This window comes from Alligator mississippiensis, chromosome 4, assembly GCF_030867095.1.
Source record: "Alligator mississippiensis isolate rAllMis1 chromosome 4, rAllMis1, whole genome shotgun sequence".
Classification (NCBI taxonomy): domain Eukaryota; kingdom Metazoa; phylum Chordata; order Crocodylia; family Alligatoridae; genus Alligator; species Alligator mississippiensis.
The window spans coordinates 40,009,965-40,037,597 of record NC_081827.1 but is presented as its reverse complement, the minus strand read 5'-3'; the positions used below and the strand labels follow the sequence as shown (position 1 = coordinate 40,037,597).

Genomic DNA, 27,633 nt, shown 5'->3' with positions numbered 1-27,633 from the left:
TAATCTCCTGGAATAGCTTTAGTTAGTGTTGGCAACCCTAGTAGCACTAGGCATGTCAATTTATGTGCTCCAGCAGACTTGATTAATCAAGCCTGCTCCAACATGCTGGATTTCCAGCAGACTTGCCACATGTGCGTAAGTGCCCAAAGGTACAAGATTTAATCCGCATTAACTAATGCACATGTAGACACCCCCCCGAACAGTAGGACTGGCTGAGCCCTGCGTCCTGCTGGGAGGAGTAGCAGTCTTCTTGCCTACCCCTGGCTGGGTGCCAGCCTGCTTGCTTTGCTTTGGTGCCCCAGCACAGCTGGGTCCTGTTAAGTGAGCAGAGGGGGGCTCAGGCAGGGTGCCACGGGCAGAGCAGCCCGGAGCTCTCTCCCACACCCGGCAGCTGCTCTGCTCTTCTCGTGCAGCCCAAAGCCAAGCGTTAGCACTTGCCCAGGGTCCGCCTGGAGGTGGCCCCGCGGGGCACGAGGTGTTGGCGCCCCGAGACCGGGCGGCGGCGGCGGCGGGGCGCTCGGGGAGGAGCCGCCGGGGCGGGCAGCGAGGTCTGGCACGAGGGGGAGCCTCCCGCTGCAGCTAGGGCCTCCGCGAGCACCTCCCTCCTCGCGGAGTGAATGGCGAGCAGGGGCAGGAAGGAGGAGGGGAAAGAGGCGCCGGAGCCACATCCAGTCCCCGCTCGCGGAGGGACGTGTCCAAGCCCAGCCCCTCGCAGCAGCCCGGCCGCGGGGCTCTTTGTTGGCGGGCGGGGGCCGCGCACCATGAGCTCCCCCAAGAGGGGTTTCTACCGCCAGGAGCTCACCAAGACGCTGTGGGAGGTGCGGGAGCGCTACCGGGACCTGCAGCCCGTGGGGGCCGGAGCCTACGGCGCCGTGTGGTGAGCGGCTTCCCTCGCTTTGTTCCCTCCCTGCCGCCCGCGGGGCCGCAAGCGCCACTCCCGGCTCAGACCCCGAGGAGTCCCCGCGGCCGCTTCGTGCCTGCAGCACTTTGTAAGAGCCGTCCCGCGGGGAAAAACCCGAGTGCAGACGAGAGCGGGCGTTTCCCGAGGGGGAAACCGGGACCTGCAGCTCTAGACCCCGTCCAAGAGCTGTTTCCTGAGGCAGCCGGCGGCCGCTCAGCCCCTTCCTTGCTGGCGCCCCGCAGCTCTGCTCCTCTGCCCTGCTCTGGGGCTGAGTTTTGTGCAAAACCCTCTTTTCTCTTGTAACTTCTCAGGGCGTGTCTTTGTGGTAGTGAGGCCTGGCTGGTGGCCCTGTGGCTAGATAGCCATGCTATCAGGAAGGCCCTTCCAACCCTGCAATTCTGCGCAGCTGCTTTATGCCACATCTTACCTGGCTAGGATGGATGATCTTTTTTTAGGAGATAATTATTCAGTTGTTCCTCTCTTTCTCTACCAGAAAGTCTCGCTTAGTTGGATGCAGCCTAGTGGAATTTGGATGTGTCCCTGTTTCTCTTTCCCAGGTGTAGCCTTTCACAACTTTTGATATTGGCCTCTCTATGTTCACCTGGTGATCCTTTACAGTTAGTGCACATAGACTTAACATCCTGCTGATGAGGTTCTCTGGGGGGAATTAGCTCGTGATCTCTATTTTATAGTGCAGTACGTTACAGCGAAGAGGGTATGTGGCTTTTCCTCTGTCCAGTAGAAAAGTAGTGGCAGGGCCAAGCAGATGGTCCGTACCAGGACTCTCTGACTTCTCATCCACTGTTCAGTTTGTTCAGCTGTTCAGTTTGTTCAGCTGATGAGTCTTTCAATATTACTCAGGACCTCACTCACAAACTCTTTGTGTTCCCTTTAAGCTCCGCTATTGATGGAAGAAATGGCACCAAAGTGGCTATCAAGAAACTGTATCGCCCATTTCAGTCTGAACTCTTTGCCAAGCGAGCCTACCGGGAACTGCGCCTTCTGAAACACATGAAGCATGAAAATGTGAGTTCGGTCGCTAGTAAATCCCCTCAAGGCTGTAGCTTGCACTACAACATACACTGCCTGGTCTGCTGCTTCCACAGCAGAATTAGTTGGCTAAGGTAGATATGCTATTACATGGAGCTACTTAGCAATTTTACAACAACATACTTGTTTTGTCTGAAAATGCTGACCAGTCTAACTAAAACGTTTTGTGGGAATACACCAGACGCTGCTTGGAATGGGTTTCTCAAGTCCATAATGGTTTTCATTTTGGTTTTTTAACAAGAAAACAGAGAGTGGGAGAGAGACCAGAAACTTGAACCATGGTCTTCTACATCCCACATAAGAGGTCCCAACTGTCAGGTTATTGTCTGTTCTGTTTTTGGTGGATCCTGTAACTTCCCTCATTGGAGCTTTTCCTCTGTATGTAAATATTATTTGCTGTCTGTCTTGGGGGGTGGGAGGGAGGGAGAGACTGACTGACTGCATAAATACTGTTCATTTTGCCAGAAAGATATACTGCAGCCCAGTGCTCAGGCCACCAACCTGGGATATGTCAAATGAAGCGTCATGCCCTTGCTTCAGTGAATGTTTAATTAGTTAAAAGTTCATTAGAGCAGGATGTTGGCTTTGGCATGTTCCTTGGCTTTGGTATGATACTCTGGCCACTAGAATCTGAGCCTCTGGCATAATGAATAATATTTACAAAATGAAAGAGCTCTTACAGGACACATGGAGAGACTGACTCTGTAGTGCTGTGGCTGGGGTATTCATTCCGGACATGGGAGACCAGCGGGGTCTCCAGCAGCTGGGACTTGAATCTAAGGCTTTCACATTCCCGGGGAGAGCTCTTTCCACAGTGCTGTTGCCTATACTCCCTCTCTCGCTTTCCACTGTACTGTTGTCTATTCATATCTTTCTCTCATTCCAGTATGGAATGGGAAAGCTATTGAAATAACAAAACCTTTTGTTGGACTGGAAAAGTATTTCCTGCCCAGTACTGTGTGTGAATGAATTAGATTCCATTTGGGGAGGTATATAATTGAGAAGATATAATTTTGTGGAAGAGGAAGACCCATCAATAAAGGTGTTGAAAGCATGATCAGAGAAATCAGAAGCAGGAAAGGACATTTTAATTTCTAGGTAAATATGATCAACAGGCACAAAAATCAGGGCAAGTCATAAATTACAAATGTTGGATTTTAGCTAGGAAGAGATTATTGGAGACTTGACTAAAAGCAGTTTACAAGGAACACAAGGGGACAGGCAGACTACAAGGGTATTAGAGCTGAAAGAGGCTCAAGGTAATAGCCATACATTCCGTGAGTTTAGAAGTGAAAAGGGGGACAGTGTGTTGAGAGAAACGTTTCTTAAAATTGTGGAGATCGGATCGTGCTTGTTACTTGAGAGGAACAGATTTTATAAACCAAGGGCTGGCAAGGGAAGCTAGTCATTTGCAATATTGAAACCTTGTAATTCACATGCATGGCATTAAAACTTAGGCAGCATCATCAATATCTGGTTTCAGTTTGAAAGTAACCTCTGAAATACCTTAACTACACATGTAGAGGAAGCAGACTACACATTAAGCTTACACCCCCACCACTGTCCCTCAAGCATTTTATTCTTAAATATTCTTTCTCAATTTCTGATTCTTCTCTTTTCCCACTCCCCTTGTGTTCAATTGCTGGTAATTGGCATCGTATGTGTTCTGAAACGCACTGAGTCACACTGCTTCTCAGGCCTTTGTGCTTGGATCATTCCCAAAGCTCTCAGACTGAATGTTTGGGATATCATCAATTCTTGCAGTTACCAAACATTTAACTGTATGTCATTGTAGGGTGACTTTGCTGTTTCGAAGAGAAATCTGTTCCTCAGTTGGCTAGCATATTTCTCTGTTGTTTTGTGCTGAATCTGCCCTTCAGCGCAATATTATGGACCTCTTCCATGTATTTACTCGATAATTAAAGAGTCTAAAAGAGAGCAGGCTCTAGAGGATGTAATCTCAATCCATAAATGCTGAAGAATAATTATATATGATGGAAAAGAGTAATTTATAGTCACAGGAGGGAAAACAAGTATCAAAGGAAAGAAGGGTTCAGGCCCCATATTAAGGAAATGTTTGTAACAAGTGAATTAAATGTATCCCTTCTGGAATGAAGCCTGAATAGTGGAGTATGGGGAGGTGAAAATTAGCCACTCTGCCCACTCAGGATAAAGCTAGCATACCCCTTGGCAGGATTCCTAGCCACTGGACCCAGTGTCCCCCCTATGGCACTTCTGCCTACCTGTTAGGAAGAGGTAGTAGTTCTTCTAGCTACTCCTCTTCTTTTCATTGTCTTGCTATAGGGCATTTTCTGCCTCTCTTCTATCTGTTTCTGAATATCCGAAAGAACCATTTAAACTAGTAGTAGTGTTGACATCTAGCTAGTTTTTCTAGCTTATCTATTAACTTGAAAAGACTGGAAACTAAGCTGATATAGCATATTGCTGAGGTCAAACCACCAGTTCATGTAGAAAACTATATTATTTTCCAGTGGGACAGTTTATGGGGGGGGGTGGGGGGGTGTCCTTTGAACTTGACTGTCTAAAATTAACCTTATGTTTTAATTCTAAACTAAAGCCAGAAATAATAGCAACAACAACCCAATTGTAATGTACAGGAGATCAAACATATTTTTATTTACTAACTCTGGCCCTGCAATTTCAATCATTATTGCATTTGCTTATCTCTAGACGTGAATATTCTTACTAAGGTACTTGCATAAATAAATACAGGTGCAGATACTTAAAGGATCAGGGCCAAACTTGACCAATAATTTGTTGTTTTGTTCTGCTGTTTGGGTGGAACTGGCATTGCTGTAGAATGAAAGTGGGTATAGTGTTGTAATCCATCATAGTGCCCTCATTACCCGTAGGGGTATTTGTTCATGAATATGTGTTGCAAAGTCATGAGGAGAGGCAAGGGCATCATGACACGTGAGGGGCGCAGAGATAAAATATACAATAACAATCGCTGTTATCATACTAATTTTACATAGTCCTTCACACTGGAGGATTTTTAAATCCTCACAATGATTTTTTTTTTTTAAATTCTAGGTCTTCATAAAATCTAGAAGACTCCTTTGATCTAATCATACCAAATTTAGACTCAAAATATATTATGATCTTAAAACCCTTGACAAGTGCCCTTTAAATACTTCATCATTTTACGTAAGCTACTTTTCTATAGATGTTTTCTCTTCCTAGTAACCTTATATTTAGAGATTCAGATGTTAAATTTATTAAAGGTACTGTGTAGTATACTCATATTCAAATTTCTTTTTACTAGTCATTCTCTTGTGTATTTCCTTGTCCAAAGAACAATGTGTTTTATATTATATGAATTGCTTTCTTTTTTGGAAAGAATGTAGATGTCTTTTTAAATACCAGATCAATTCTCACACTCCAAAGCAAGCTACAGCTCTTCAGTGTTAGCATTGATAATATAAAATAAGTTGTATCCTGTATTCTGAAAAATGCTTGCCTGATCAGGATTTTTTAAAAAAACTTTAAGAGTCTTTTGACACCAGATTTACTGTCTAAGGCCAGGAACAATTTAAACTGTTTTATAATAAATTCTAATGCAGTGTCAAACTAAAATACTCTTTATCCTGTCAGAACAGATCTCTTCTGCTCAATCCAGTCATCTACCTAGAAGATGACTAAGTAAACAAGCTTTCCAATATGTTCTGAATATATATAATTTCAGGTAGTGTAAGCCAGACAAAAGAGTTTGTTCCTCTTTCTGAGGAACTCTATGTCCACTGCTGAAAAATCTTAGAATTGTCATCTTGTCTGCTGGCTGATGTCAGCTTCCAGGTTAAAATATGAAATGAGAGGCACTTCTGAAGCAATATAAGACCATGGAAAGAGTGGCAGATCAAGAGAGAGAACACTTTGGATTGCAGGTGGAAGTCAACTGGGAGTCTGTATAGTTTTTGATATAATTATCTCCCTGAAAAGGAGTACTATGAGGTAGCTGGGCAGCCATAAGCTAGAATTGCTGATGTAACATGTAGATGTAAGTAGAGCACAACACAGTGATTCAGACTGGAGACAACAGATTGATGAGAAGTCTCATTCAAATGGCCTGCCAAAAACCATGTGGGAGAAGAGAGAAAAAGCATTGTTGGAGCTTCTGCTACTCCCTGGGGAGCTGTGGATCTAATAGGACTCTATGAACCATGAACATCAGTTTAAAAAAAAAGTGGAAAATTTTCAATACAGCACTTGTCATTTCCTTTGTTTTAGCCAGCCTAAATATTTTCCTTCTGTTTTAGCTGGCCTAAGCTTCAGCCAGTTAGCTGTCATCCAAGGCCTGACTTGGCTAGATACTGAAAAAACAAGCTGATTGCACAAATTTCATCCAATGAAACAGAGAGAGAGAGTGTGAGATCATTAGCATATGGATAGTAGTACAACCTAAACCTTCCTCCTGTTAGGATGGATGACACACTAAAATCATCAGGATAGATGAGAAATCAGATATTATTTTCTTGGTCCTCATGGGAGGGAAAGAATAGAGCTGTTCAACCCTGACTAGAATGTCTGTAGGTGTGTATAAACCACGCCCGGCAGCATCCAATCAGTCGGTATTAAAAGAAGTTCTGAGGTGCTTTCTTCTTGGTTTGTTTTTTTGGTTGTTTTTTTTAACTTTTCTTGCCCCCTCTCCCAAAAATTCACTTGTTTCAGGTCTTTGAATGCTAAATCTTTGTTGGGGAAGGAAGCTTTCTATCAGTTGTTCTGCTTCTTCTCTTGGCTACACGTTCTGCTATAGCATAGTAAGTTTTTTTTGTATAGAAATTCACAGTTGAACAATGGAATCTACCTGTCAAGTTTACTTGGAGGAGAAGGGAGTTTTCTATCCATTGGCAGTGATCTATCAGACTGGGAGTAGAATTGACAGCCAGTGAAGAGAGACCTGCAAAGGAAGAAAGGTATTTAAACTTACTAATGCTGGGGTGTTTAGAGCACCTGTAAGGACACTAGGATGTGGGCCAAATATATAAATAAAAATGGAAACTATCTTTGAAGAAAAATAAGTGTTAAATGTAGTTTAACGCATGATAGGAAGGATATCTCTTAAGAATGCCCTTGTATTTACATTTGCACTCTAAACCATGCAGCTTTGCTGTTATGTGGTAAAAAGGCAACAAGATGAAGTATTTACAGTCTAAGAATGTGCCCGCCATTATGTATTTATACAGAATCTGAGACTGCAGTTGACATGCTACATCTAACCTGAGAAAATGGTGCTTTATAGAATAGACTTAGTGGAACAGATCTCTAATACGGCTACTTAAGTAAATGAAAGCACGCTGAAATATGGATTATGCTGTGTCTACCCTAGGAGTAATTTACTGATAGTTACCAGCAAAACGCCCCTAGTGTAGAATCATCTCTATTGGTTAAACTGTGCTTTATACTAATTCACACCACTCTTCCTCCTCTTCCAGGTGAAACAAACTACATTAGTGTAACTAGTTTCAGTACAAACTTTTGCTGGAAGAAGGAGGGGACAAGCCCAGGGTACTAATTGTATCAGGAAACTGAATTTGAAGTTTCTGGCCACGTCTAGGCAAGTGTGGACGTACGGTATGTGGCGCCACAGACCTGGGGTTAAAAAATAACCACACCAAAAATAAGCGGGGCGGCATATGGGTGGCAGTGCATGCCACCCAAAACTGGAGCCTGGCCAGCTAGAGCCACACTCCAGCTGCTGGCCAGGCTTCCTGCCACGGCTACAGCCCCAGGACTCCAGGTAAGATTTCTGAGGCCAGCCCAGAAGATTTCTGGGTAACCTGCCACACGCTAGAGCGCAAATGGCATGGGCCCCACACAAGGTGCACCACTGCTACTTGTCCCCAAGGGAACAAATGTCTGCACTCATCTGGATGCACCCTCTGAGATTATCAGTGTATAATTCTCTTCACTTTGGATCTGTTTTTAAAGAGGACAGAGTACCTTCACTGAGTTTACAAGAAACCAGCAATCAATTAGATGGCCCAGGGTTACCAGAATACAGTATTTGATGAGCTATGTCATGCCAGAAAATGTATTTTAAAAACTGGTAAATGTGAGATTGGCTTCTAGAGATCACTGGCTTCTCCAGTGGAATCCCTTGTCCGTAAAACTTCTGTCCTTAATGACAGGAAGTGCATTGTTGAAGTAGCCAACACTTCACTGAAAAATGTTGGATGACTTTGTGCTGTTTTTTTTTATTCAAGTTATAGCAATAAGATGCATGCAGTTTGTTTTATTATCCCTATAAGTTTTGTAAAGATCATTATTTTGAAGTACTATATTTTTAAAATATTGTATTTAATGAAAGGATGGCATTTCATACCAGCACATGAATTTCTCTGGCACTGTAGAAAAGAATGTTTCCTTACACACACATTTTTTTTTCTATTTTTGCAGAATTTTGGAATTGGAGTCCTTGGAGTTTTTATTTTATCCTTTTTGTAAAATATCTGCAACTGTTACTTAAGTGTGACATAACTGGAAAATATAAATACCTGTTCCATTGCAGGAGGGAAAAAAACAGTAGACACAGCTTTTAAGTAAAGAACACTGATGAGAGGGATGCTGATTCTCCTGCCTTGATTTAAAAAAAAAAATAAATTATTACTTTTTCTTATTTGTCCCAACCAGCTTAAATAAATGTAATTCTTGAAAAAAAATGCTACTTGAAAAAGGATAAAACATTTAATCATATGGAATATGTATTTGTAAGAGAGGGGCTATCATCCCTGGCACATTCATGAAGAGGTGGGGGTTGGACATAATTTTGTTTTCAGTTCCTATTTTAAAATTTTCTTCAAGAGGGTTGGAATCCAGTTTCTGTACTTCTAGTGGTCTCTCTACTGCAGAGGATTTAGAGTGCCAAAGTTAAGTGACAAACTTGCCTCAATGAGTCTGCGAGCTTGCCTCAAAAATGTATGAATAGAGTTCTCCTTTCTTGGCACAGATCCTGTTGTTAACTAACAGCATGGTCCAAGTAATTTACAGAACTCTCACTGACTGGGGTGGGAGATGAAGTAGAACTTGAACAAGCTTCAGGAATGTCTCTCTAGCTTTTGATGAGTATTCTCTTAAGTTGAACTGCTTTTTTTCAGCTCTCCTGCTCCATACCAAGAATGGGAACATAATTAGAGGTGCACTGATATTTCAGTTACATATCGGATCAGCACCAATAAAAGGAAAATTAACATTATCAGGTTTTGTTGGCTGGTGTAGCCAATAATGCCATCAATAAATATACTATGCCTTCTGGCCAGGGCCTCTGGACACTGCACAGCCACACATGCACATGGCCAGGAATGCAGCTGAACAGCATAGAGAGCAGCACCCTGTAGATAAATCTGTGGAGAGGAAGGGGTGTGCAGGGCAGGCAAATCAAGGCCCCTAAGGTGAGGGAGGGAATGGGGCAGGGACGGGCAGGGGCCAGGGGCACTGCCCAACCAGGCTGGTGAATGGAACTCTGGGGCTGGGGTAGGTAGCTGGACAGAGCTATGGGCGGCTCGTCCAGTGGGCTCAGGGGAGAGATGGCTCCCCTGTGCTGCACACACCCCCAGGGGAAGCATGGAGGGGTGTATGCTCCCCAGATTTGTGTAGGGTGAGGGTGGAGGCTGGCTATCTGCTGCGGGCTCAGGGCTCTCCGCCCTGTTGTTTTTGCCCTAGGAGCCATATGTCCCTTGCCCATCTGGTAGTAGTGGGGACAGTGAGTTGTGCCTCCTGCTGCCAGACAAGCATGTGATGCACAGCAAGCGTGTGGCTCCCAGGGCAAAGGCAGCAGGGTGGAGAGCCCAAGCCCACAATGGGCATCCTGCCTCCATCCTCGCCCCTCGGTTCTGCTCCTAAAAGTGTCCCTACAGTTAAAAATGGTGGTGGCGGCAATTGAACTAACGCTTGTCAAAAAAGCTTTAGATCAAGTGCCCCCACTACCATTTTTAAGGGCCAGAACACTGATCCCCTGGATGAGCTGCCCACAGCTTGGTCCTGCCCCCAGCATCCTATTCACCACCCTGGCTGGGCAGCACCCGCTGCCCCTGCCCCGCTCCCTCTTTCATCATGGGGGCCTTGATGTGCACCGCACATGCCCCTTCCCCTCCACAGACTGCTCTCCACACTGTCCATCTGCGCTCCTGTAAATTGGCTATCAGATCAGTATTGGCTGATACGCCTGGTGAATAATCGGCTATTGGTATCGGCCAAGAAAATCTTTAGCGCGCCCATAAACATAATGCAAGCTGTCCTACTTTTATACATATAGGTTTCTCTTGCTTTATGCCGTGCATGCGTTCCTGGAAAACGGTGCAGAACTCAAATTCACATAAAGGGGACCCACTTTACAATGTAACAAAGCGGGATATGTTTCAAGACCTTGGCTGTACTGACTTCCAGACCCCTTTCTACCACTCTTACAAGACAATTTTGGTACTAGCCAATAACAGACAGTACACACAAGCAAAGGGCAATGTCATAATGAGGATGGCAACTACAGAAACACGTGTCGCAGACAGCGAGCGAGGAGCACAGATCCACACAGACTATTTTGATGCACATCATTCCCACAATGTACCACATGAAGCAGCTGACTGCAGGCTTCCACTGCACCTATTGCATAAGAGTGAATTTACCCTGCATATGAATTTTTGGTATAAAAAGGGTCATTGCATAAAAGTGAATTTGCACATACAGAACCTGCATAAAGCAAGGGAACCCTGTACATTACTTTGTCATCTGCAGCATCAGTTACTAGATAAATGAGAACATGGAAAGTTTACTGGTAGGGAGAACAAGAAAGGTTAACTTCCTGTTTTTAATGATGCATGAATTTTTAAAGGTGTAAATCCAGGCAAGCACAGCTTTAAAAAGTCAACACAGTTTTAATCATAAGCAAGGCCCATGAGTGCTTCAGAATCACTTTCTGCATCAGTAGTAAAAAAATTCTGTAGTGGCTTTTCATAAAACTATGCTGTGTCTGTCTGAAACAAATATTTTTTACTGCAATGTCAGAATATAAGGCATGGCTTTGGACATGCAGTTTCACCTTTATTACTATGTGAATGTTCTGGTTGTCTCAGACTAATGTTTAGGGAAGATTTGTTTTTTCATTTTTTTATAGTAGTTGGAAAAAACCATATTACAAGCAGCAGGAAATGATATATTTTAGCTTCTAAAGAAAAATCATAGCTGCAAAGAAAATACCTTCTAGAACTTTTCAGAATCTTAAACCACATTTCTCAGTATGTTGTTTTTTGTTTGTTTGGGTTTTTTACCATGTTCCGGCTAACTTCTTAAGGATTCTTCCTGTAAATGAAGTGGACAAAAGTTTTTGTGTCAGTAGTTTCTTGGGGACATCAGGAGAGGAGAGAATTTTCTGTATTTAAAGCTTTAAACATTTCCTTCTTTCTTATCCTTTCCTCCATGTTTGCCTGTTATTAATATCCTTATAACAAGTTGTCCCCAAAAACTGCATGAAAGAAATTTAGTATTTCTCAAAGTAGGCCTGATATTGTTCCTTAATTCCACAGTAATGTCACAGAGTTTGATAAACTACTAGCTCTGATCATTTTTTTTGCAGTGGAAGTTTCTGATATAAAGTGTTATTGTATACTGAATTAACCTGTATAAAATTAATTATCTGATATCCTTAGGCTGTATTCAAAATGATTGCCATAGTACAGGTTATAAATCTCTCTGGGACCATACGGTTTTTTTCCCCCCCCCCCAACTACTCCATAGATATATTCCATAGATCCATTGAAAATTGCAGGTGAGGGCCTGATGATGTTTGGGATTTCAAAATTGCTTTAGTGGCTGGAGAACAACATAATTTAGTGGTCTACTACTTTTTTTACCTTAAACGCTCATGAAACCAAGTCGCACAACAGGACGTGCTCATACCCAACACTACGATATAATCTTATACTGCAATTTTAGAAATGCCAGATGACATGCTGGCCTTATGAAAGTCAGTAGGAGTGTTGGTGAGACCCACTAAAGCAAGAGTTTTTGTCAGTTTCTGCCCAGTTGGTACTTCACTTCTGCAGGCAACTCTCAAAAATAGGATGGAAACAGAACTGACATCATGGTTGACTTTGTAAGAGGTGAGACTATTTTTTGGTGGTGATATTTTTTTAAGTTGGATCAAATGATTAAAAATTGCTCTTCACTGTTTTGCATGGTTTCAGCATTGCTTGTGTCCATACCATCACAATGATGGATTTTTTTGTTGAGGTACACTAATACAAAATAAATAGTGTTTTATTATGGGCGTGGTGTGTAGAGCTTTCATGTGGCAGAGGAATACTCCTTTCGGGTATAATTGGGTGTCATGGGTTTTCATGCAGTGATTTTTATCTTGTGCATGAAGCAAAACAGGTTTTTGACAGCTATTTTGAGGCATCTGCATGCAACATGATTTGCAGTGCTGTTTATTGCTAGAATAGGACTCTCCAACTGGAAGTCCATGTGGCCCATGAGGGGATAAGCTGGAGCCCTGGGGCTCCCACCCATTCACCATTCCACCCATTGCTGTGGCTACAAGAGCAGCCAGCCTCTGCTTCCTGCTTCACCTCTGGTGGGACAGCACTGGGAGTGAGGGTGATTCTATGGCAATATGCTCAGGGGGGAGAATTGGGATCCTGTAGGGGGGGTAGAGATCATACCCATGCAGTGCACCAATGGTGGGGAGGAGGTAGTCACATGGGCCTGTGGTACTGTGTGTGTTGAAGGAAAAATTCACACAATGTGTAGCCTGGTGACCTGTGCTTTGCCTGGTGCAGCCAGCACAGTGAGCGGCCCCTAGGGCATGTGGCCCTCATGGGCTTACAAGTTGGATAGCCCTGCACTAGAATAACCTTGGACTTCAGAAGATCTATTGCAGCAATACTTTTAGGAACAAAGGCTTTTAGTTATTTCCACAAGTGCCTGACTGTATCCACAGATGGAACTGTAAGGCCTGAGTGAATCAACAGAACTGTAGTGCATGCAATAACCTGGACTGCATGAGTTCAGGTAGTCACCTAAATGTGGGCATTATAAGTATTATAAGTGATTGCTGTAGTGATTGCCACCTGCAGGCACTGTAATCTCAAATGTCCTAGCCAGTGGTTAATTTTAATTCCTTTTCACCTAGTGTAATGCAGGCAGTTCACAAGCAGTTAGCAGATTTGAGTAGCTACACTGCATCACAGTATTGCATGTCATACTACCTGAATTAATTTCTGGCATGGGTGCCTTTGATGCTTTTTAATTCTCTGAGAATTAAGATGCAATCAATATTTTGATAGCTGAAAAAAATATTTCCATAAATAATTCCTTCTGTCGATCTTGGAGGTGGGGGGTGGGACATTTAATGGATGGTTCCCTCCTTGCTCTCTCAGAATATGTAGAAAGTGCTGAGGCAGGACCTCCAGGACCATAACAAATATTATGATCTAGACTCAATAAAGGACTTAGCAGTGTACAAGGTAGACATCACACTTAACTTTTAGGTACCTGTCCTTCAGCATTGAATCCAGAACCCTCTGTTAGGCACCAGGACCCCTGTCCAGAGCGCACAGAGCAGTGATTCTCAACCAGGGTGCTATGAAGTGTACAAACATTATTCACAAGATAAACCTAGAGATATAAAATAGGAATCCATGGTGTTAAAACATTCTAACCTGTTATGAGTTTTCTGAATTTTTTTCTTGCAAAAAATGAGTGAAATCTAAGAGAGAGCATTTTTCAAGGGGCATCTTGAGTCTAAGAATTAAGAACCACTTGCTGCTAGACTGCTACATACAAAGATGCCATCCTCTGATCATGCTTGAAAAGAAAGTGTTAGCTACAATTAGTTCTGCAGGTAGTGGTCTTAATATGTATTGAGACTCAATATGTAGTGTCTCAATAGGCATTGAGCATGGTCTTATAATGTCTTCTGCTTACTTCATATTTTGCACATCTACTGTATTTACTCAAATCCAGGATGAGTTTTTTTTCTCCCCATTTAACACAGATGGGGACTGGATTTGAGTATGAGGCAGTGGGGGTGGGGGGCTGGTGGCTGCTGTGGCTCCAGCTCCAAGCTGACTAATTCCCTACTTCCTGCACTCCACTGCCTGCCTTCCCACTGCCTCCCTCTGCTCCCAACACTTTTCCCTGCCGCAGCAGTGGGGAGGATGGATTTAAGATGATTCTCCAATAATTAGATTCTATACATGGAAAATTATAACAAAACTATTAATTTTCCATGCACAGAATCTTTTTTTGGGGGGGGTCATTTTAAATTCAGCCTCATCCTGGATTCAGATAAATACAATAGAACTTTTTATTGGATCTGGACCTACATATTTAAATTACTGGTTGTTTAATTAGTTGGAGAGGAGTGTTGGCAATGAAGTTAATAGATCTTGCCAGCTGGTCTAGTTCCATTGAATAACTTAATAGTAAAAATTCTGGGGAAAAAAATGTTTATTTTATGAGTTTTTCCAGATGGTAGGATAGTTATATTGATGCACTATATAATGTTAAGGAGAACCCAAGATAAAGTCATGCTCAGTGAAATACCTGACGACATTCTGGAAGACTTGTAGTCATTTATGATCAACTGGCCCTTCTAAAAGTAATAAAGAATTTTTAATCCTAGGATCTGGCCAAGTTCCCACTTGGGAACTGTACTCAAAGTGAAGGGGAATTATACTCACATGAAATGGAAAAATACTCTTTTCCTCCTTTTCTAAAGTGTTTAGTATTGTGCATTAAGATACAGTTTTTTTCCTTTTTGTTAGAGGTAGATGAATAATACTGATGAATTAATCCTGAGTAAAAGCAGTATGGTTTCAAATTGTTTTCCAAAACACTTTGGGATCCTTCAGGATAAAAGGGGTTGTCTTTGCAACAAACAACTTAAAAGTTGGGTTTTTTTATTTAATATCCAGCAATCTTTATAAAAGTGTAATCCGACATACAGTGGCTGACAGATACTTCTGATATTTTAGGAAATGCTTTGCTCCAGGCATGCAGTTTTTCATGTTTATTTGTCACTAATGTCTTGTTTGTCACTAATGCTCTGAGCTAGATTTTTTTCATATATTATGCTACTTGGGGATTTTCTTATGTTGATGAAATATTAATTCATATTTTTATCTGTTTATTTTCATTTTTAGGTTATTGGAATATTGGATGTGTTCACACCAGATGTCACGTTGGAGAAATTTAATGATTTGTAAGTTTTTGTCTATAGGAAATCCTGTGCATTTGTTTCTGAATCCACTTCATGCAAGTGTTTTTGCATCTATAAAATGTTAGGTTGAAGTTTCAAAGTTATTATAAATAAGTTTGGTTCCTGCAGCCCAAGGTGCCTAAGTCCCTTACAGTGCTTTGAGATCTCAGCTAACCAGCTCCCTTATTTATCTTTGAAAAATCTTTTACTTAACATTTGTTTTACAAATAAATGGCCAGATTCCAATGTTAAGGGTATGGTACTAGAGGTGCACTGATACATCGGTCCATGTCATATCGGCACCTATAAAAGGAAAATTGACATTATCGGCAGTCAGCTTTTTTTGACTGATGTGGCCAGTAATGTCACCGATAAATGTTGCGTGCATGCTGCATGGGTACGGGACAGAGCCATGAGCGACTCATCTGGGGAGTGCAGGGGGGGGGAGGGGCAGGGCAGCAGCTCTTGCTGCTGCACCTACCCCCAGGGGAACCATGGGGGATCTGCGCGCGTAGTGAGGCCGGCTGCCGCTGTGGGCTGTGGCCGGGGGTGGTGCCCTCTTCCCAGCAAGGGGGCTGAGTTGGGGCTGCACTGGAGATGGGATTTGGGGGCTACAGTGAATTTTGAGGTGGTTATAGCCCACCCTGTAGCCCCAGTCCCAGTGCCACCATCTGCCCAGAGTGCAGCCCTGGCCCAGCCCCCCCGCCAGGAAGAGCCCAACACCACCCCCACCCCCAGCCCACCCTCACCTCACAGATGAGCTGCTCGCAGTTCTGTCCTCCACCCAGCCCCACTGCAGGGGCCTCAATCTTCCGCCCTTCCTCCCCCCAACATATTGGCAATCACATCGATATCTGACAATATGGCTTGTTAATCAGCTTGGGCCATCGGTATTGGCCTAGATAGTCTTTATTGGTTCACCCCCATATGGTACCCTAGATCTGCACCAATAAAGTTGTTCTGGTTTCTCAAAATATCTTTTTATACCAGAGGACTACTTCTTCGGTGATATACAGATATCCCATGTTATTTCAAAATAAAAGGCAGAAAACTTCAGCAAGTCCCAAAGTAAGGACTGAGTACCATTCTAACCATGCAGATCTTTGAGGCAAAACTCTTATCATCTCAAATATCTGGCATATTGACACTAAATATAGTCATTCACATTAAGGAATGAACTTTCAAATAGGTCCCAAAAAACTACCCTCACAAGTTTTGAAGGTACAAATCAGATGGAAAGAAACGTTTTATTTTAAGACTAAAAGTGCAGCAGGCCTATGGCAAAGGCTGTTTTGTACGTACTCAGCAGCTTGTTAGATATGAGCCAGTACAAATGTATTTACACTTAAACAGGCTTGGAGGAAACCTTTGTGGATTAAAGGTCAGATGAGTCAGTGATTGTTTACCCTTTGCTAGCTAGTCATGTGGAATTGTTTGGTCTGTGATATGTATTACTGGAAACAGCAGCTGAAGCCAGCAGTCAGTCCCCAGAGATGATGTTGTCTGAATCCTCAGGACACTGCAGTGGAGTATGCTGTGAGGCAGTGGGTGGGTGAGAAGCCTGGACTGGCCTGCACAATCAAGCATCAGTCTGGGCCAGGGTGGGGAGCCAAGGACCCATCCTTTCTGAAGTCTAGGTGACACTTGATTACCCACGCGTGCGCGCAGATAGACACAGACATCCTTTCTCCAGCCCTTACTTGGACTGAAAGGCTAGAACAGGAGCGGGCACAGCTGCACTGTGATAAGGCAGAGGGCTGCTCTGGAGCAGATCCTGGCTCTGCCCTGGCCCCAAACCAAGCTGCTCCCACTACAAGATCCCAGCAGCTCTGGAGCAGCCCCCTGCCTTGCCCTGCCAGAAAAGCTGGGGCTGGTCTCCATGGCAACCCTAGCCTTGCGCTATCACAACACAGTGGCGCCTGTGGTCTCCATAGAGATGGGCCCCAGCTATGCAGACGAGGGCTGTTGGGAAATAGAGTCCAGCTCCCTGTCACATCTCTCTTTTGCCCACTCCTGGGCTAGAACCTTAATCTTGCAAAGACACATGCCTGTGTTGCATTCTCTACCTTGGGAATAGTTCAATTTAGTCAGACTTATTCCTGGATGCAAAGTTAAGCATATGCATAAGTCTTTTCAGGATTGGGATATTCTATGTAGCTTCCTCTTGTACAAATGAAAGGTGCTCGCAATCTTTTCTTGCCTGCTCTTGTATATTTATATAGGTTGGCAGAGGATGGCCTGTAACATCACTGTTTATGACACACTAGTTTAGTTTCACAGATTATAGTAATATCTAGAAATATTGCATGTTCAAACTCTGTTCTTATTTCATGACTCCATGTTTCTCCCAGTAGATTTTAATATATCCTGTTTCTTACAAGTTCAGAGCCATCAAACTGTACACATAGCTAGTTGGAAAAATTGTGATCTAATTCTTTCCCTTATTCCTCTTTCCCGTCCTGTTTGCAACACTTACTGGTTTTAATTGCCCTGCATTAGTGAAATTGGGAATTAGTGAATAAGAGGTCCATCTACCTATATCACATTGTAGACTCAAGGTTTTAAATTCTAAGGTCTGTGGAGGTCGAGACTGCATTTTCATGTGTGTGGTGAAACCCTACCATGATAAGGCACTGTCCATGATAATTTTGTTACCAAAATATGAGTAATAGCTTCTAGAAGTACCAGAGAGATTTAGGAGCACAAGTCTCATTAAAAGTTTGCATTTGTGATCCTAAGGGTGCCTCCAGGTGTTTAGGGGCTGCACTCTAACTCATGGTGCTTTACACAAAATGCCATGAGTTAGAGCCTCCCACCCCACTGAACCAACAGATATTTGCCTGTTTGATCAGGGAGAAACGAGCTGCCGACACTGGCCCTGGCCAGCAGGTATGGGCACTCCAGCAGCTTCTGAGGAGGCTACGAAAATGTCCCTCTCCTCAATGGCCACCCCTGAGGCTGTCGGCTGGGGGAGGGGGAAGCACGCAGCTGCCAGCTAGGCTTTGTTTGGCCAGAGCTGGAGGTGTGGTGGAGCAGAGCCCCTCTGCCTTGCAGGTCCAGCCTAACTCCCATCAATACGTCAGCTGATATTGGATTCCCTCTCCATCCCGCTCTTCTTCCCCTGCTGACAGCCCTGAGGGCAAGGGTGAGCTGCTGCTCGCGCCAACCCAGCCTCACAAAGGCATGAAAAATTAATCCTCAAAGGAACACAAGTTTCTGAAGGTGCTCTGCTCTATAGTGCCTTCATAAAATCATAGAAAATTATGGTTGGAAGAGACCTCAGGAGGTCATCTAGTCCAACCCCCTGCTCAAACCAGGACTATCCCCAACTAGGTCATCCCAGCTAAGGCCTTGTCTAGCTGGGTCTTAGAAACCCCCAAAGATTAAGGGTCCACATTCTCTCTAGGTAACGTGTTCCAGTGTTTTACTATCTGCCTAGTGAGAAAATTATTATTATCTAACCTAAGCTTCCCGTGCTGCAACTTGAGACTGTTGCTTCTTGTTCTGTCATCTGCCTCCACTGAGAATAGTCTAGCTCCATCCTCTTTTGAACCCCCCTTCAGGTAGTTGAAGGCTGCTTTTATCCCCTCTGTCTTCTCTTGTCTAGACTAAATAAGCCCTGTTCCCTCAGCCTCTCATAAGTCATGTGCCCCAGCCCCCTCACCATTTTCATTGCCCTCCTCTGGACTCTCCAATTTGTCCACATACTTTCTGTTGTTGGGGGGCCGAAAACTAGATACAGATGGGGCCTTACCAGTTCTGAATGGAAGGGAATAATCCAAGGATGGGCAAAATACAGCCCGTGGGCCGGATCCAGCTAGCCAAGGACTTCCCTCCGGCCTGTGGGGCCCCTTCAAAACCCATGTAATGGCAGCTGCCTCTCTAAAAGCCTCTGGCAGCACCAGCCGCCAGCTGCAGCACCTCAGGCTGTTTCCTTGGGTTGTGGTTGAGAGGCAACCAACCCTGACCTCAGCCTGACCCAGCTGGCCTCGCCCCACCCCTGGCTCAGGCCACGTTTGCAGCTTGGGAGGGGCAGGGGGGCTGGACCAGAACCTGTGGTGCCGGTGAGGGGAAACAGTGTCTGGGCTGGGTTCTGCTTTGCTGTATGGGACTGGAAAGGGCCCTGCCCTGCAGGTAAGCCCAGGAAAGTGGCTGCTGGACAGGCTTTCCCTGTGCCGTGCTGTACCATGCCGCGCCACTCGGGCTGTGCAGGGTTGGGCTGGGCCGGCACTGGGGAGGGGAAGCAGCAGCTGGGCCACAGTTCCGGCCCAGTCAGCACCAGGAAGAAGAGGTGGCAGCGGAGCCGTGTGCCGCTTGGGACATGATGACCCCAGCCGGAGCGGCAAGGGCTCAGCTGTATTTTTCCCCTACCTGTGCCGGTCAGTCCCGAGCAGCACACGGTTCCACCATGCTTCTGCTGGCTAGTGCAGACCCAGCCAGGCTCACCCTGTCCCCAGCAGCATGTGGGAAGCTGGCTTCAGCCGCATGCTGCTCTGGATGGGACGGACCCAGCCGGGTCTGCACCAGCCAGGAAAAGCAGCATGCAGCTGAAGTTGGCTCCTCATGTGCTTCTGGGGATGGGAGGAGCCTGGCTGGGTCTGCACCGGCCAGCAGAAGCAGCGGGGAAGCCGTGTGCCACTCGGGATGGGATGGGACGAGCCTGGCTGGAGCAGCAGGGGCTCAGCTGCACTTTCCCCCTGCTTGCACTGGTCACTCCCGAGCAGCACGTGGCTCCACCGCCACTTCTGCTGACCGGTGCAGACCCGACCAGGCCCATCCCATCTGGAGCAGCATGCGGATGAAGCCAGCTTCCCACCTGATGGGAGGAGCCCGGCCAGGTCATCACTGGCCAGCAGAAGTGGCGGCGGAGCCGTGTGCTGCTCGGGACTGACCGGCACAGGCAGGGTAAAGTGCAGCTGAGCCCCTGCCACTCTGGCCGGGCTCGTCCCATCCTGAGTGGCACACAGCTCTGCTGCTGCTTCTGCTGGCCAGTGCTGACCCAGCCGGGCTCCTCCCATCCCCAGCAGCACGTGAGGAGTCGACTTCAGCTGCATGCTGCCTTTCCTGGCCGGTGCAGACCTAGCTGGGTCCATCCCATCCGGAGCAGCATGAGGCTTCCCAGGTGCTGCTGGGGATGGGGTGAGCCCAACTGGGCTGGCACTGGACAGCAGAAGCGGCAGCGGAGCCTCCTCCTTCTGGGACCAGCTGGCACAGGTAGGGGGAAAGTTCTGGGGGAGGTCTGATGCCCCTGAAGCCCCTCTGCTGGTGCAGGATGTTAGAGGGGTCACAACCCCTTGCTACCTGGTAAGTTGTGCAAGGGGCGGGGCTTCTGTGGCAAAGGTCAGGAGCAGGACACCCGTCCCAAGATGACGACCAGGGGGTGGGGCAGCTGAAGGGGCGGGGCTAACCATGCAGCCCTCGACAGCTCACCAAATTTCATCAAGCAGCCCTCTATCCAAAATAATTGCCCACCCCAGGAATAATCACTTCCCTTGACCTACTGGCAACACTCCTACAAGGCAACTTGGTATGCTGTTAGCTTTCTTGGCAACAGGGGCATACTGTTGGTTTATATTCAGCTTACTGTCCACTGTATACCCCAGGTCCTTTTCTACAGAGCTGCTGCCCAGCCAGTCAGACGCCAGCCTGTACTGGTGTATGGGATCGTTCTGTCCTAAGTGCAGGACTTTACACTTGTCTTTGTTGAACCTCGTGAGATCCCTTTTGGCTCAATCTTCCAATGTGTCTAGGTCTCTCTGAATCCTAACCCTACCCCCAGCATATCTACTACTCCCCCCAGCTTGGTGTCATCTGCAGACTTGCTGAGGGTGCGCTCTGTGCCATCTTCCAGGCCATGGATGAAGATATTGAACAAAACTGACCCCAAGACTGACACTTGATACGACTGCCAACTAGACATCGAGCCATTGATTACTAACCTCTGAGCCCGATGCTCCAGCCAGTTTTCTTTCCACCTTACAGGTCCATCCAGCCCATGCTTCCTTAGCTTGCCTGTGAGAATGTTGTGGGAGTCTGTATCAAGTAATTCAGTTAATACCTGATTTATCAAGGGTTAAGTTTTGTGTGATCGGCCATTTTAAAAACACTCTGCAGCCATTCATATGGGTTATGTCACAGCTGTAGAGTGCTTTTAGGGGCCTGATTGTGCAGAAAAATGTAACTTGCGCAGAGAGATATAGGACTATTACACATTTCAAAGCTCTCTGACAGTAACAACAAAAATGTTACTACTTCCTTTAGATTTTTTTCCTGTAGTTTTGCTAGAACGTTCACAAAATTCCTTCTAGCCCACTTCAAATATTTATGACCTCTGGGAAAACAAATTTAATAAGAATGAAAAAATGGCTGTATCTATGCTTTTACTATCCAGGAACACCGACAAACAAGAAGTTAAATTAAGTTTTCTAGGTCATCCACTTTATCAGCCAGAAACATTTTTATATGCTATAAATATACTCATAGAGAATAAAATCTCTCTGCTCTTCTGTTTCTCCAGTCTTCCACTACTTCGTGTTTGGATTTTGTATCCAAAGAATTGAAAATTGGGAGGCTGAAATTAGAGGTTTAAGGATCCTAATTCTGTGGAAATTGAAAGTGATATGGATGCCTTATTCTTTTGGGCTCTTGTGAAAATCTCAACCATAGTTGTTTGGAACTACCTTATTGTAACATTCCCCTGAAGTACAATCATTAATGTTTATTGCTATATTTTTAGTTTGCAAATAAAATTGTAATGAAATTGATGCCATCATAGATTTTAAACAAAGGAAAATTATTTTAAAATAAAATATGGATAGATTGGGCAATGTAGTTTTGTCACTTCATGAAAGTGTCTGCTTTTTATCATAAGCAGCAGAAAAGTTATGGTTTGAACTTTAAACTGCCAGAGAGGTTCTTGCTTAAAGTAGCCTCTGTTAATTTGTTCTGCTAGAATTTGGTATCAAGTAGGGGTGCACCAATAAAGATTTTCTTGGCCAATAATGATAGCTGATAATTCACCAAGCATATTGGCAGATACCAATCCAATAATCGATTTACAGGAATGCAGCTGGGCAGCATGGAGAGCATCTCCCTGCAGGTAAGTGTGTGGAGGGGAAGGGCTGTGGGGTAGGGGGGCAGATCCGAGACCTCCACAGTGAGGGAGGGAGTGGGGCAGGGGCAGCAGGGTGAAGAGCACCAAGCCCATAGCGGGCAGTCTACTTCCACCCTGCGCACAAATCTGGTGGGGCATGTGGCCCCCCATGCTTCCTCTAGGGGTTTGTGCAGTGGCAGGAACACACTTCCCCTTCCCCCCCTCCCCCCCAGTGCCCCTGGATGAGCTGCCCACAGCTCCATCCCACTCCCTGACCCAGCCCCATGGTCCCGTTCACTGCCTTGGCTGGGCAGCGCCCCCAGCCCCTGCCCCATTCCCTCCCTTACCATGGGGGTCTTGATCTGTCTCCCCCCACTCCCCTTTCCTCCCCCATGCCCCTTCCCCTCCACAGACTTACCTACAGAGCGCTGTTCTCCATGCTGCTTGACTGCATTCCTGGCCATGTGCATGTTGTGACTGCACACAGTGTCTGGGGGCCCTTTCCACAAGGCATAATATATTTATTGGTGACATTATCAGCTACACTGGCCAAAAAAAGCTGATAGCCAATAATGTTAATTTTCCTTTTATTGGTGCCGATCGATATGGCACCAATATATCAGTGCACCTCTTGTATCAAGCTAGTTTTAAGTGATAAGCATATTAAAGGCCTTCTAAAACATAGGGTCTAAAGCTGTCCTTTGCATTACTTCTACTTTAGGCTGTCCTTGAAATGTCAGTTTGTGCTGCAGTGGTTCTCGCCCTTCCTCACACTTGTCTTCCTTTCTGTGAAGGCTGGTTGTAAACCCCTGACACTTGTTTATGACTTCAGGTTAAGAATTTGTGTCAGTAATGCCCTCTTCCAATTTTGATCTAGTCTGATCCTGATGTATCTGTTCTATCTCTACATGTTGGACCCAGTACTTTCCTTAACTCATCATAGTGCTTATAAAGAAAACCACACTATGTAAAGTACAGAGCTTTTATGTAGTCGACTTTTAAGTAACATGTCTTGCCTGGGCTATTTTATCTTTGGTTAGAATGTATTATTTCTATTAACTGACCAATAGCTTTCTATAATCAGTGGCTTAGTTTACTCAGTCTTTGCTTAAGCAGTCAAAATTGATTATTTGTGTAGCGAGGGGAAGCTGTGTTGTTTTTAGCAGAAGTGATTTGGTTATAGAGGTTTTAAATGAAATGGGAGATTTAAATTTACCAGTAAATTAATGGAGTTAACTGCATTTTATTATCACTGAGGTGTAACGTGATGTTGCATTCCATTTATTTGACAGACTTTAAGGAGTTAATTAGTATTTGATTTTTCTTTAGCTATCTGGTTATGCCATTCATGGGAACAGACTTGAGTAAGATAATGAAGCATGAGAAATTAACTGAAGACCGAATCCAGTTCCTGGTCTATCAGATGTTAAAGGGACTAAAGGTTTGCCGCTTCTTTATTGTTCTCTTACAAGTTAATTTTTTCCTTGGTTTACAATTGTTTGGATAACTATACATACCATATTTAGCCAAATCCAAGACTATTTTGAATTTAAGAAAGTTCCCCCCCAAATAACTAGATTTTATCAATGGAAAACTATATATTTGTTATAATTTCCCTGTATAGGATCTAATTGTTCGAGGGTTGTCTTAAACTTGTTCCCAACCACAGGGGGCAGGCAAGCATCCTGACCCTGGTACTTTGCTCCCCCTATTGCTTATCCCTGTACTCAGTCCTTTGCTGCTGAACCTCTGTTCGCACTGCTGCTCCATCTACCACCTGCCCCCCCAAGCACTGCTGTCCTATCCCTCGATGTGTAGCTGCCACTTCCCCTTACCCACACTTCTGCCCCAACAGCAGTGCAGGTCAGGGGATGAGGTAGCAGTGCAGGTTAGAGGGTGGGGTAGCAACTTGTGCTGCTGCCCCATCCCAATATATGCTGCTCCATCACCTGACCCACACTGCTGCCACCACATCCCCTGATTCAGCTGCTGCCAATCAGCAGTGTAGATCAGGGCATGTGGATTGGGCAGCAGCATGTTGGGAGATGGGCAATGGCATGTGCTGCTTCTCACCCCTGCTACCTCATCTCCTGACCCATTCTGCTGACTGGGCAGCAGCACAGTCAGGATTTGGTAGCAGTATGAGTAGGGGACTGGGCAACAGCTTTTCAGGGGATGGGGAAGCAATGTGTGCTGCTTCCCATCCCCTGACCTCCTTTTCCCTATTTCCCCCTCTCCCCTAACTGGATCAAGGACCCATCTGGCTGCCCTATCTCCTGCCTGATTCTGTAACCTGTTCTGCTGCCCCATCCCCCACATCTCTCCTGACTGGATCATCCACCTGTCCTGCTGCTTATCTCCTGCCCAATCACTGACTTACACTGCCACCCACCCCCTGTAGCTTTGCTCCTCCCCTGCCCCCACCCTCCATCCTCCTGCCCTACCAGGGCCATCCCTGTGCTTTGGGGGTGCCCCACCGCAGCCACCAGACACCGCCAGCTCCATGCTCTGACCACTTGCCACCCCAGCCCTGCATGTGTTGATATGCCCTGCACACCCCAAGGGACGGCTCTCTGCCTTATCCACGCTCCTATCCATCCCCAGCCCAGGCTGCCACCCATCTTGGACTCTAGCCCTGGCTCCTAACCTGTACTCACTGGATTGCTGCAGAAGTGGCAGCAGCATCTGTGGCAGCAGCCCCATCTTTGGCCCTGAGTAATATCGGGACTGGGACAGAGTCGGGATGCTGGTACTTGAATCCAAGATGACTTTTCCTCCTCTGTCCCCTCCCCTGCCATCGATGGCAGAGAAAAAACCTCATCTTGAACTTAAGTGAAATACACTACTTTGGGGAGCTGACCAAACTGTGCTATAGAAATACAAGTACTGAAATTCTCCACAGTGGATTTATTTGTTAATGACAAATATCTTTCTGTGTTGCTTAAAACACTCTTGACACTGAAAGAATATGGATATTCTACTTGATGATCTGAATTTGGGGTCGCTGCATTGAATTCAAGATGACACCTTTTAAATGCTATCCATACCTCTCATTCTGTTAAGCTAAAGGAGTTTCTCCTGCAATTTCATTCATTCTTTCATCTGCATTTGATTTGTGTTGCATCTGTGGCACATCTAGCCCCTACTAGCTGCAGGAACAAGAGATCAACATTGACTTAGCAAGGCTAGGGTTTCAGTGGCAAAACTCTCAACTTCAATGGATTCGATGTTCTATATGACCAATCCACTCAGGGTATTGCATATGCCAGTGCACAACACTTGAGCTATATGGCCAAAATAAACAGTCTCTATGCTGCAGAAATTGTTTCAAAATGCTATTGTGAAGAGAACAATGTTGTCCCCCATCTCCATCCCCACCCATAGTAACTATTAGAGAGAGCCTCCTAGGCTGTGCTCAGGAAGGTTCTGGCTTTTCTGGTAATTCTGTTTGTTTTAATTAACTGTTTGTGGGATTCCTCCTTGGGGATATTCCATATGATTGTTGTAAATTAGTTTTAAACTGTTTTTGATAAGGTCAGTAAAGACTCTGAGGCATAGTATGTCAAAGGATAGAAGCTTGACTCCTGTGAGGTGCTGGACTGTTCTGCTTCCTAGTAGATCCAAGAGGTACATAAGTCACTCCACATTCTCAATATTGGGCTCGTACGTTAGGACCTCAATTAAACAATGTAGTGAAATATACAGCTAAGTTTGGGCATGAAACACATCCCACATGGACAGCTCACTGGCTTAAATGTCTTCCTGAATTGGGCATCTGACATTTCCTGTGAAATTCTAAAATACCTTTCCTTGATGTAACAATTCATGTAGCCATTCCCTGAGACCTGAAGAATCTCTCAAGTCTACTAGCTTGAGATGCTGGGGTGGCTTGGTAGAGGAAAAAGACAAATTAATATGGTTTATTGACAAATCTAAGTGTGGTGTTGCTGTAAGAAGTTAGAACTTTTTTGTAATTATCCTCCTTTCCAGTTTCTGTTCTTGCTCCCCCCTCCCCTATGCCCACACAAAAAGAGGGAACTACTAAAAAACATCTTATTCTGCTCTGTTTCTTCTTCATTTGGCATTTTATAGATGATTAAAAAGGAGAGAGAACATTTTGAATTCTCCTTTTAACTGTATGACTCCAGTAAATCCAAGACAAGAACCTTTCACTTGATGAGGACTGAGCAGGAAAGCAACAAGAATTTTTAATTTGTTAATTGTAATGTTTCTTGTCTTTGATTTAAAAAAACATTGTTTATTATAAAAGGTTTATTGTTTTGATATTGTTCTTTCCTTCTGTTGAAACAGTCTCCAAAAGGAAAGAAAGTTACTCTGAAAGCTATTCTGTTCTGTCTTTAACACTGTGATTCAACTACTTCAGCTTTCAGATGAAATGTGATTGTTGGAAGTGCCTTGACCTAGATTTGCAGGCTGAAACCTGGTTTTTCCACAGTGGGAGCTATTTCTGTAGAATTCAATTCTGTTCATCTACAGGTGTACACTCCAACATGGCTGTGAAAGAACAAGGTTTAGATTTTCCTGTATTCTTTACACTGTAAATGTTTTTGGTTTTTATCCTGATTTTGCAGTTTATATCATACAGGCCATTGGTGGGAATTTGAACAGAGACCCATGATACATTTTTCTCATTTTAAGCCTTGCATACAGTCTGGCTTCTAACCAGCTTTTCTTTCACATCTATACTATACTGGCAAACATTTGAAACAAAAAAGGAAAATATCCAAGGTATGCCTACTATGCTGTGATGATGTGTGTGTCTGCTGTTTTACTCTGCACCCTGCTGCTTCACATAGCTATTTCCTTTGTACCTGTTGTTTTACTCCTATGGCCAGACTTAGTTTGTATAGCTTTATTTTGTCTTTAAGTGAATCCTTTTCCTTACTTATTCATCCTATGGCTCACATTGGGAAGCTTGGTGCTGACTGTAAGAACTGAAGTTCACTACATCCTTTCACACACACATCATATTTCCACCCTTGTGCCCCTTCTCACTCCCACCCTCCTGCTCACATGCCTGGTATGTAAATTCTATAGTTCACATGGAGAAAATAAAGCAGAGAAAATCAGAAACTCAATTTGAAACCACAAAAAATAGTAACCCCCATTTCTAGGGTAAGAACTTGGAGCCCCTTGATCTTGACCTTAATCACCAAAACCATATTACCTTGTCCTGTTGTTTATTTGCTCCTTCTTGGGGAAATGGTCAAAACAGTTGATGCATACATGAATTGCAGGGAGCACATTGAGTAAAGAGAAAATGAGCAGAAAGCTCCTCTGGTGATCTGGCATCTCAGTTTTACAGAAACTAGGACATTTATTGCACTACTAGTGAAACCTGCAGTGTTACTTAAA

The 27,633-nt window shown here is 44.7% G+C and overlaps 1 protein-coding gene across 3 annotated transcripts in view; it reads left to right on the top strand.

Moving 5' to 3' along the window:
* Positions 1-366: 366 nt before the first annotated feature.
* Positions 367-27,633, top strand: part of MAPK12 (mitogen-activated protein kinase 12) — a 57,192-nt gene continuing 29,925 nt past the window's right edge. Inside the window, exons 1-4 of one of the 3 annotated variants that reach the window (XM_059725911.1) lie at positions 367-877; positions 1,798-1,927; positions 15,109-15,167; positions 23,587-23,698. In XM_059725911.1, coding sequence (XP_059581894.1) covers positions 618-877; positions 1,798-1,927; positions 15,109-15,167; positions 23,587-23,698 — 561 coding nt within the window. In that variant the 5' untranslated portion in view covers positions 367-617. The remainder of the gene's footprint in view (positions 878-1,797; positions 1,928-15,108; positions 15,168-23,586; positions 23,699-27,633) is intronic. The other 2 variants (XM_014601039.3, XM_006266208.4) reach the window with 2 other exon arrangements.